The sequence below is a fragment of the Bufo bufo genome, chromosome 10 (genome assembly GCF_905171765.1).
Source record: "Bufo bufo chromosome 10, aBufBuf1.1, whole genome shotgun sequence".
Taxonomy (NCBI): domain Eukaryota; kingdom Metazoa; phylum Chordata; class Amphibia; order Anura; family Bufonidae; genus Bufo; species Bufo bufo.
The window spans coordinates 56,965,737-56,977,933 of NC_053398.1; the positions used below are offsets into that span (position 1 = coordinate 56,965,737).

The following is a 12,197-nucleotide window of genomic DNA, read 5'->3' on the forward strand; positions in this document are numbered from 1 at the left end:
TAATTGAAATCTTTTAGCAGGCTTAAAAATCCTCCTTTGTCTGCGGCAGATTGTGGCTATACGGCACAATCTGCTGCCAGCAAACAGTGATTCAGTATGGGGTCGAGCGATGGCATAATGATCGCTCCCCCCTATACTGAGGAGGAGATGGCTGCATGTAATAGCAGTGGTCTCCTCCTCTAACGCTTCCTTCTCGACAATTGCCTGCTCATCCGCAGGTGTAATAGGACTCTACAGCTGGGTTTCCATGAGTAGGACATTTTTTATTATGCCTTGTATCAATATCTCTCATAAGACAGCATTTAGTCTGCATGATTTATTCATTATACATCGGCCAGTAGTTTCAGTGTTTGTAGCAACCTTAGTTTAGTTAATTTGTAACTTTTAAAAGGAACGTGTCACATATAATTTTATTCTGCCAATTAAAACCAGGTGGTGACACATCCTATTTTGTAATCTGATAGCAATTTTTTTTTTCTATGTCCTGAACATGAATACGGGGCTGTTATCTTGCCTGTTCTAACAGCATTTAGAGGGAACCCTTAGGCTGGGTTCACACTTGAGCGTTTTACAGCGCGTTCAAACGCGCTGTAAAACGCTCAACACATGAAAACCAATGCTTCCCTATGGCCCTGGTTCTCACTTGAGCGTTTTACAGCGCTGAAAAACGCGCTGTAAAACGCCCTACGCTCAAACAAGTACTTGAGCTTCTTTGGGGCGTTTTGACGCGCGTTTGTGGCCATAGGACATTGCAGTCAATCACACAAACGCGCGTCAAACGCGCGTTTACTATTGCAAAAAACGCTCGTCAAAAACGCGCGTTAAACGCGCATATCAAAGACGCTCAGGTCTGAACCCAGCCTTAGGCCTGATTCACATCTGTGTTGTGAAATCCGGCACTGTAGTCCGGTCATTGTATCCAGTGTGCATGCCGGCGTTCAGCCAGACAAAAAATGCTACTCGCAACTAGGGTCGTTTCGATAGCAAAATTTTGATGCAATTTCGATACCATAAAAAAGTATTGCGATACTCAATATCATTCAATACCACGTGGAAAAAATAAAACACCAAAAAAGCAGCATTCATTCCGCATTTTTATGGAACGTCCAGCCCATAATTTTTTTTTTTCCTCTTACAGCGTTCACCGCATAGGAGATTTTTAAAAATATTGTAATATGTTTATTTATTTATTGTTTATATATTTTATATGTAAAATTGGGAAAGGGGGTGATTGAAACTTAATTTTTTTTTATTTTTAAACTTTTTATTTAATAAGGCTACTTTCACACTAGCGGCACGAACCTCCGGCAGGCTGTTCTGTCCGGTGAACAGCCTGTCGGATCCGTCCTGCCGCTAGTGAACGTGTGCCCCGAACTGCCGCTCCGTTCCCATTGACTATAATGGTGGCGGAGTTCCGGCAGAGGCATGGCAGTGCACGGCGAGAGGCTGCCGGAATAAATGTTGGACATGTCGTAGTTTTATTCCGGCAGCCTCCTCCGGAACTCCGCCCCACCCCCATTATAGTCAATAGGGACGGAGCGGCAGTCCGGGGGCACACGGTTCACTATTGGGCAGGACGGATCCGACAGGCTGTTCACCGACGGAACAACCTGCTGGAGGTCTGTGCCGCTAGTGTGAAAGTAGCCTATTAGCCCCATTAGCTAGAACTTGGGATCTTTTCATCCCTTGTCCTATTCATCCTAATAGATCTCTATCAGGGTGACTAGGATCTCACACTCTCCCTGCTGCCCTGTGCATAGTACACACAGCAGCAGGGATGTTACCATGGCAGCCAGGGCTTTAGTAGCGTCTTGGCTGCCATGGTAACCGATCGGAGCCAAGATGCTACCAATGCAGATGAGTAACCTTTTAATACAAATATAGGCGGCGGCTGCCGGCGGCAGAATCGCATACCCGGCACCCGACCTCTATGACAGGGCACTGCGATCCGCGGCAGTTGACCCCTCAGATGCCGCACCTGAGGGCTTAACTGCCGCAGATCGCAATGCCCTGTCAGAGGTTGGGTGCCGGGTATGTGATTCTGCCGCCGGCACCCGCCGTCTATATTTGTATTAAAATGTTACTCGTAGAGCAGCGTGCGCCATGTTCTCTCATACTAGGCTGATACTGATACTAGGCTGCGCAGTATCACAGCCTAGTATTGGTAAATGTCAAATCCCGGTATCGAATCGATAACGGTGCAAAAGTATCGATTGGGTATCGATAATTCGCTACAACCCTACTCGGCCTAAAGTCTGCATATATGCCGGAAAGCTGCCGGACCCAATTACAGCTATGCCAGATACAGTGAACTCCGGCAGTCTGTTCCTCTGCTGAAACAGACCGTCTGAGTTCACAGCACAGATGTGAACCTAGCCTTAGGCATGCTCTGTGATCTGGGCAGAGCTCACCTACTGTATATGGTGGGTCCTGTGTTATCGATAGAGGTGATATCTGTCATTGTTATCCCACCTGTGATGATAATGAGTTGACTGCTGAAAAGGGATCTGTACAGACCAAGAAGTGGTACCTATTAGGCTTGGTGGCCAGTGTGAAAACTGCAGGACTTTATGATATTTTTTATATGTAATGACATGAAAAATACCAACCAAAAATTCTTAAAAAATATGATTCAAAGGAGTTTTCTATAGGAGTTTAAAGGGGTTGTCCAAATAATTTTTACTCTGCGGATAGGACATCAATACCAGATCAGCGGGGGTCCGGCACCCGGCCTTTCTGACAATCAGCTGGTTATAGAAGAGAAGGTGCGCGCCGTGCCAGCATGGCCTTCTCCATTGTTTACCTGCTCGCAGTCGCAACTGCAGCGGTGAGAAGTGCAATTACGAGAAGCCGTCAAATCCACTTCTATGGGGCGGCTCTGTAGTATACACTTGAATAGGAATGAGCCGTCCCATGGAAATGAATGGACGGCTTCTTGTAATTACACTGCTCACCTCTGAGGTTGCGACGCTGAGTAGGTAATCAATGAAGGGAAGGCTGCGCTGATACGTCGCACCCTCTCTCTTCAACCAGGTGATCAGTGGGGGTGCCGGGTGTCAGACCCCCGCCAACCTGATATTAGACAACTTGGACAATCCCTTTATTAACTGTTTCTGATGACAGAAGCCCTTGAAAGGACACTTACAAAGAGCGAGAGAGAGTATGTAATTTAGGGTCACTGAGATGTATCTGTCAGGAGCTGATGGTAATAATAATCTTTATATAGCGCCAACATTCAGGGGTTCATGTACAAACAGTCATAAATAACATAGCAACAGAAAGATGTGTCACATTTGTGTAAGGCTACTTTCACACTGGCGTTTTGGCTTTCCGTTTGTGCGATCTGTTCAGGGCTCTCACAAGCGCTCCAAAACGGATCGGTTTTGCCCTAATGCATTCTGAATGGAAAAGGATCCGCTCAGAATGCATCAGTTTGCTCCGTTCTGTCTCCATTCCGCTCTGGAGGCGGACACCAAAACGCTGCTTACAGCGTAAGGGTGGGCGATATATGCGATCTGCACGATATGAATCTGTGCAACGATAAAGATTTTGTCTATATCGCTGGACCGCGATATGACCACGGAGCGGTAGTGAATCGAAGAAGCTTCTCTCCGCTTCGTGGCTCCGGCTTCTGACTCCACAGTCCGCACTGCACTGTACTAGAGTGGACAGGGCCAGGGGTGCACACAGCGTCAGCCCGCTGGCTTATGCTGTGTGTGACGTCCGGTCCTGCCCAATGCATGCTGGGAAGAAGACGCGACACCTGTGGACTGCCGAGCACCCTGCAGGAAAGGCAAGTATAGTGATTCGTTTGGGGGGGCTGGAGGATTGGGGGGGGGGGGGGGGGGAATCTATTTGAAAAGCATGGCCATGGGGCTGATCTGATGGCACTGGCTCTGGGGGACATGTCTAATGGCAAATGCCATGGGGCTTGGGTCTGATGGCACTGGCTCTGGGCCAAGTTTTGTCATTTGTATTTTTTGTATACATACAGAAGAAAATATTATATCGCAATATATATCGCATATCGCACATGCTTCAAATTATATCGCAGTATAGATTTTAGGCCATATCGCCCATCCCTACTGCAGTGTTTTTCTGTCCGTCTGACAAAACTGAGGCAAACGGATACGTTCTGGCACACAATGTAAGTCAATGGGGACGGATCCGTTTTCACTGACACAATAGAAAATGAATCCTTCCCCCATTGACTTTCAATGGTGTTCAAGACGGATCCGTCATGGCTATAGAAGACATAATACAACTGACAGATGCATGCAGTTGTATTATTGTAATGGATCCGTTTTTGCAGATCCATGACGGATTCGCCCAAAACGCTTGTGAAAGTGGCCTTACTGGTTTCTCCTGTGATGTTTTACGCTGTTTGGGGGCAGGGAACTTTCATTCTAGCATTCTTTAGAAGAGCAGGAGGGAGGGAGCAAATAGCCTACTATGGCTGTGTGCGCTTCTTACCAAGGGTGCATTGTCCCGAAGGGCTGGATCCACAATGGCTGTTATAATTTTAAAGTGCTTAGGTTACCTAAACCTATCTGTCCTATGGACCCGACTACATTTTCTAAGCTCGTATTGCTGTTTTTTGCTTTGGAAATGAAACACATTGATTTTGCAGACCCCTTATAGGTGCCCTATGTGTTATCGTGTGTTCCTGGGGTCTGGTGGTGGAAATGTCCTAAATGCTCAGTCGTGGTGGTGTTTGATCTTCAGGATTACAACAAATCTACCTGATCTCTGTGAGATTGAATTGTGACATGTGAAGGCTGCTGTATTTCTTGTCCCTGGGTCTATAAACCTTGGCGCTGTCAAGTGCATCTGGAGGGATATTTCGATGAAGGAAGCGTACTCCCTTTTCCCCTCCCAGTTTACTCTTTGCTCTGTTGCACAAGAAGAAGCAACAGTCAGAAAAGGCAAAGCTTGAGAGTCTTGTATAGGAAGAGGAGGAGCAGAACTTGCTTGGTTGAGGGGGTTGGGAAAGGAAGAATTACCTTTCTCTCTCAGAGCAGTTGAGGTTGATGAGAAGTGCATCCTCTCAGCTGCTGTGCACCCAATGCCATGATGTCAGCCTGTGTCTCGGCAGCTTTACCTGCCCCAGTGAGGAGGGGACAGGTCAGGCTCTCCTCCCTGCTTGCGTGATACTTCAGGGTGGTAACTTCCTGCTTTCTAGTTTAGTAAAGGAGAGAACGTGAGCAAGCAAGTAGGTGTACCTCCCCCCTGCCACCAAGTCTGGACTGACGGATTAAAGGAAAAAAAAATTATCAGGCAGTCTGGCTACAGCCTTTTTATCTACATGAGAGGGATTCATTGAAACAAACTAAAGCCATGTTAGAGGATATAGCAGCAAAGCGTCGTGACCACCCGGACTCCTGTACAAGCCCACTGCTTTCTCTTGAGGTTTGTAACCATTTATGTTCTCCTCGAGCTGTTTTATGCCTTGAAATCCTGTGTTGAGCTCCCTTGTTGATTGCTCCGTGCGGTTCGGTACTTCATGTCACCTGTGTAGTAGTAAGAAATGAATGTTAATGATCTATGTAATACCTTCTGAATGTTAAGTACTCTTTGCCGACGTAAGAAGGAGATATGGAAAGTGCTGTGGAAGGGAGCGTTAGCCGGGCTTATCTCTGCGGAGAGTAGTGTTGGACTCTGGGGAGCCAGTGTCTCGTGGACTTGTAGATTCTGGTTACCAATCTGTACCATTGTGTTACCGATTAATGATTAAACTGCTCGGGGTGTTCTACTGAAAATTACGATATATATTCTGTGCTGATTACTTGTCCTTGGCTTTTTACTACTGTAGTATATAGGTGTAGGCCTCAGCCAGGGGTGACCTGTTCCGGACTCTCCATGTTAAAGGAGAACTTACCTACACAGAATATTTTGGACTTGCATTTATATATTTATCATCCTGAAACGCCAGAAGCTTTATGGACCCAGAAAGCCTTCAATTGTAACCGAAGCGCGACGTAAAAACACCTAGTCTGATGACTAATACTTAGATTTCTGAATGTGCCTTGTGCATTTATTGTAAAGAGGATGAGCGGTGACAGGACGCCTTACAAGACTGACGTAAGATGGGATCATTTTCATAAAACTCTGTCGTAAGTTTGGAATCTCAGGACCTGAGTGGGAGCAGGATCTCTGGGGTCACAGCCGAACGTACGTTATAAATGTGTATCCGTGCCGGCTGGCTGGTTAATTTGAAGGGGTTCTGTGGTACTAAAACTTTGTAAGAGTTTCTTTGGCCCCCAGTGAATATGTGTTTTGGACCCGCTACATTCATCTGAACCAAGACCCTATTGACATCACTTCAGTCACTGATACACAGAGAGATGTAATCTTGCTGTATTCCTCTGACTGAAGTGCATATGTCATCCATAGAGTCCCAATGTAAAAAGAAGAAACAACTATGCTTTAGTTTTCTTACTGGATGCCTCTATATGGAATGGTGTAGTCTAATAAGCTATTCCATAAAGTAAAATTAAATGGCATGCTAATGCATACAGACCCGGGATGTGCTAAATGGGTGCTCTCAGTAACCTGCACTTAGAGAAAAGCCTGAAAAGAGCTGGTCATAGCTGAAGTGTTGCTTTGTGATGCTGTAAGTGACCACATAAGAGCATAGGAATCCAGAGTACGGTCATTGGTGCGATAGGTGACTGAGAATGCATACCCACATACTGAAGGGTGCGTATGTATACTTTGGCTTAGGAAATTAGTATGTGCGCTGAAACAAATGTAAGCGGATTTGTAATCCTGTAGAAGAGTTTTATTGCTGGTTTTAGGCCCCTTTCACACTTGCGTTGTTCTTTTCCGGCATAGAGTTCCGTCGTCGGGGCTCTATGCCGGAAGAATCCTGATCAGTTTTATCCTAATGCATTCTGAATGGAGAGAAATCCGTTCAGGATGCATCAGGATGTCTTCAGTTCAGGACCGGAATGTTTTTTGGCCGGAGAAAATACCGCAGCATGCTGCGCTTTTTGCTCCGGCCAAAAATCCTGAACACTTGCTGCATTGCCGGATCCGGAATTAATGGCCTTTTAAAGGCATTAATCCGGATCCGGCCTTAAGCTAAACGTCGTTTCGGCGCATTACCGGATCCAACGTTTAGCTTTTTCTGAATGGCTGCCAGGACGCTAAAGTCCTGTTTGCCATGGTAAAGTGTAGTGGGGAGCAGTATACTTACCGTCCGTGCGGCTCCCGGGGCGCTTCAGAGTGACGTCAGGGCGCCCCACGCGCATGGATGACATGATCGCATGGACCACGTCATCCATGCGCATGGGGCGCTCTGATGTCATTCTGGAGCACCCTGGGAGCCGCACGGACGGTAAGTATACTGCTCCCCCGCTCCCCACTACTACTATGGCAACCAGGACTTTAATAACGTCCTGGGTGCCATAGTAACACTGAACGCATTTTGAAGACGGATCCGTCTTCAAATGCTTTCAGTTCACTTGCGGTGTTACGGATCCGGCGGGCACCTCCGGCAAATGGAGTACATGACGGATCCGGACAACGCAAGTGTGAAAGAGCCCTTAAAAGGCCATGAAGTATGGTGCCCATAGAAATCTATGAGTCCATGCTTTGCCGTGTGTATGCAGCAGTAAACCACCCGTCATACAGATGACAGACTTTTGGCAGATACGCCCATGTCCTCAGACAGGCAGTAGTGGCACTCACTGATAATAAAACATCTGGCTGTTTATTATATCCTTTAGGCTACATGCACACGACTGTATGTATTTTGTGGTCCGCAAATTGTGGATCCACAAAAAAAATGTCCGTATGTCATCAATTTATTTATTTTGCAGCTCCATTGTAACAATGCCTATCCTTGTCCACAAAACGGACAAGCATAGGACATGTTCTATATATATATATATATATATATATATATATATTTAATTTTTTTTGTGGGGCTACGAAACGGACATACTGATGTGGACAGCGCATGATGTGCTGTCCGCATTTTTTGCAGACCCATTGAAATGAATAGGTCGGCATCCTATGCACAAAAATAAAAAAGAGGAACGTACACGGAAACAAAATGTTTTGTATGCATGAGGCCTTAAAAACAGCAGGCACTTGATCGATCTGGGACCAGCATGCAGGACTATGCGTCCCCCCCCCCATCATCGCCATAGTAACAATAAATGCACATTAAAAAGACAAAGTATATCTCTATATCACTAAGATCGTGCTGGTCAATAAGACCCGGAGGACCCATAGCATTTGTCCGGATTCTCCACCTGCCCTCCCTCTGCAGCAGTAACTTGTGACCGCCATCTCCCTTTAAAGGGACCTCTTCTATCCCCGCAGATTTCCAAAATACCTGCATTACCATGATGCCTTTCCCTCACGTTTTCAGGCGATCGAACGTGTTCCATAAATCTCTCGTAAACACGTCTAATTGTTCTACCTCTGGACAGAAGATGACACAGACCACGTATTTGGTTTTGCAGTTTGATTAAAGGTAATCTGTCACCATGATTTTAGACTTTTATCTGCAGTAATAGATGAGTAGGATTACAGATAAGCAGCCCAGATCTCTTAATTTTCCTACTGCTCCTCATTCCCTCGCTGTCATCTTAGAGCCTTACTGAAATCCTCAGTCCGGACTGCTGCACTGTGCTTACCTAATGGAGAGGAGTCCCTTGCGTTCTGGCGCTGTGCTCCCCCAAACCAGCAGTAAATGCAGAGTCCTCTCCATTATGTGTGTGAGCACAGGAGTCCTCTTGTATAAAGATAATAATTACATAACGGGACTCGGCGTCCCTTACACTATACACCGATTCCTCTCTAGTTTGGGAGGTATTGTGAGCTGACAAATTCCCTTTTAAGTGTGGACCATGTTCACATTGCCACTATACACATACATGTCTGGTGGTTAATTTCCTAAGAAAACAAAAAGCTTGGGGATTGAAATTTAGCAGGCCCAAACCTTCTTTACCCCTCCATCATCTGTCGGGGGAGGATCTGGAGCTCCTCATACATATTAGATTGTTGTCCAGTTTCACTAAAGCCTGACAGTTCAGCATACAATAGTCTACATGTGTGGTGGCCTGTATTCTCAAAGAATAGGAGGACTCGGCAAACAGCAACGTGTCCCAGATAAGTCCCTTTAAAGGGCTTTTCCCATAAACAACATTTATCACCTAACTCAGGGGTCTGCAACCTTTAAGACATAAAGAGCCACTTGGACCCGTTTCCGAAGGAAAAAAAAAAACTAGGAGCCGCAAAACCATTGCGACATTTAAAACAAATATAACACTGCATATATTGTTTCTTACCTTAATGCTATATACAGGATCGTGCAGTCAGCTGTCAATCTGAAGAAAAAAAGGACTTTTTCACTTAACAATGTAAAATATATTTTTGCAAATTAATAGCTAATCATGTGCCAGTAATACCAGACCCCCCAATCATGTGCCAGTAATACCAGACCCCCCTCCAATCATGTGCCAGTAATACCAAACCCCCCTCCAATCATGTGCCAGTAATACCAAACCCCCCTCCAATCATGTGGCAGTAATACCAGACCCCCCTCCAATCATGTGCCAGTAGTAATACCAGACCCCCCTCCAATCATGTGCCAGTAGTAATACCAGACCCCCCCAATCATGTGCCAGTAGTAATACCAGACCCCCCTCCAATCATGTGCCAGTAGTAATACCAGACCCCCCCCAATCATGTGCCAGTAGTAATACCAGACCCCCCCAATCATGTGCCAGTAGTAATACCAGACCCCCCCCCCAATCATGTGCCAGTAATTCCAGGGGCACCCCCAAATTCCCCAATCATGTGCCAGTATAATACCATTATGTGCCAGACTGCCAGTTAAAAAAATAAATAATTAACACTTATACTTACCTCTTTGAAGCGATGCGATGCGATGCAGGCCTCTTCCGGCCTGTGTCCCGACTCCAGCGCTGTACGGCTCAGGTGGCGCGATGAAGTCATCGTGCCGCCTACGCCGGCCTCTGATAGGCTGCTGGCCTAGTAGTGCCGGCAGCCTATCAGAGGAACAGGAAAGGGACACACCTCCCTGCCCTGCTCATCCGCACAGCCTTCTGTTTGTATCGCTGTCCTGAGGACGGCGATGCAAACAGATCACTATGGAGATGAGCGCTTCGCTTCCACAATGGAAGCGCTCATCTCAGTGCCTGCCCAGCCGCTGCCGCACAGTGCCTGCCCCGCCGTCGCCGCCGCACACACACTGCTCATGCCCATGCCAGAGCCGCGGCAAAGGTTCAAAAGAGCCGCATGCGGCTCCAGAGCCGCGGGTTGCTGACCACTGACCTAACTGATAAATGTATGACTGGTCGGTGTCGGTGCTTGTACTCCCACCGTCCTGAGTCTCCGGTGTCAGTAGACTGGTAGTACGCATGCCTGACCACCGCTCCACCCAATAGACTGAGCTTGCCCAGCGCTGTACTCTGCCTAATCCACATGGCAAAATTGCATGTAGATTTGCAGCAGATTTCACTGTATCCTTTTTCAGAGGACGAAATCTGTGGTGAAAATCTTTCTGTAGCAGAATTGGTCAGGGTGCCCCACACATGGCGGAAAATTCTGCCAGAAAATTCGCCACATCAAGACTTCCCTCCATATTCTCCTATAGGGCTGAAAATTGTCTATCCCTGCGTTGTTCTGCTGCGGAACGTACATTCTACGGCATAAATAATGTGTTGCAGATTCCCTGTATAAGAATCTCTCCATTCAGTTCAATGAGAAGTGGATTTTGCAGTGGAAAACGCAGCAGAAAAATCCACACTGATTTTATTGCAGATTTTTCCACTGCAGAATCAGTTTCCCTTTGAAATGAATGGAGAGATTCTTATACAGGAAATCTGCAACAAAATCCACACCAAAAAATACCCAACTTTTCTGGCAGAAAAATACGGACATAAAGCTGTTTAGTGCACCCGCCTCTTGTGCACTTGCCCTCAGAGTTCTTTTTGAATGACTGCAATCTTGAAGACTGTGACAGAAACTTGTGTAACTTTTCCTTATATAAATTACATTTTTGTGCTGAAACCTTATATTATGGCAAAGCATGGATCCATTTACAATACTTCAAGAAGATGTTTACACGCTGGATTTTATAATGGAATTTTGGCATGGACAGCCGTTCCGAAATTCTGTTAGGACGCGGCTGCCGGCGGGTTTCCTTCTGCCTCACATAGATCTCAATAGGAGGCAGTGCTGAAGAACGCACAGCAGCGTCTTATAACCGCAGCCATGCTGAGGAGAGACCTGTCCTTTCTCGCCGCGGCTTCAAGCGGTTCCTCCCATTGAAGTAATGAGAGGCAGAAAGGACACTGGTTTTCAGCAAAATTTCGGCAGCAGCTGTCCGCGCCCAAATTCCACAGTAACGCTGTAAAGGGGGTATTCCAGGATTTTTGTATTGATGGCTCAAGATAGGTGGTTTCTGAAGTAAATGGGAGCAGTGCTACAATAGCCACCTCTGTCCATTACAAAATGGACATCCTCTATGTAGTTCCGGTGTGAGAGCTCCTGAAGGACAGCTGATTGGGGGGAGTTGGGGTGTCAGACGCCCGCTGATCTATTACTGATGGCCTGGGCCCTAGGGCAGGGCTGGCCAACCTGCGGCTCTCCAGCTGTTGTAAAACTACAATTCCCACCATGCCTGGCTGTAGGCTGATAGTTGTAGGCTGTCTGGGAATACTGGGAGTTGTAGTTTTGCAACAGCTGGAGAGCCGCAGGTTGGCCAGCCCTGCCCTAAGGGGATAGGCCAGCAGTATAAAAATGCTGGAAAATCCTTTTTAGGGTCTCGTGCACCTGACCCCATTACTGATATATGTATCAAACAGATACATACTACTATTACCAAGGTAATAAATGGGCCCATACTATGTCTGTGTGCCATGTAATCTTACATACTGCATTACTGTATTTTTTTATTTTATTTTTTAACCCTTAGAAGTATTTTAGGGGAGAGTATAGCGCCTCACAGAGAACTATACTGAGGCCTACAGAGTACTTAAAGGGTTATTCCCATCTTGGACATTAGGATAATATTACTAGAATATGCCCCAAAGATCTGATGGATGCGGGTCTCACCTCTGGGACCTGCACCTATTCTTGGAATGGAGCCTGTAAAGTCCCGGAGGACACACTGCACATGCGCAGCCTCCCTCTGCTCGGCTATTTCCATAAGCCCC

At 46.5% G+C, this 12,197-nt stretch overlaps 1 protein-coding gene across 7 annotated transcripts in view; it reads left to right on the top strand.

The window, feature by feature from the left end:
* MARK2 (microtubule affinity regulating kinase 2) overlaps positions 1-12,197 on the top strand; it is a 160,419-nt gene that overhangs the window by 21,221 nt on the left and 127,001 nt on the right. For 4 of the 7 annotated variants that reach the window (XM_040409012.1, XM_040409018.1, XM_040409019.1 and 1 more), the window contains exon 1: positions 5,022-5,409. The exons of 1 other annotated variant lie outside the window; for it this stretch is intronic. In XM_040409012.1, the coding sequence (XP_040264946.1) occupies positions 5,338-5,409 (72 nt within the window). In that variant the 5' untranslated portion in view covers positions 5,022-5,337. Of the gene's footprint in view, positions 1-5,021; positions 5,410-12,197 lie in introns of those variants that run through there. 2 more of the 7 variants (XM_040409015.1, XM_040409017.1) reach the window with 1 other exon arrangement.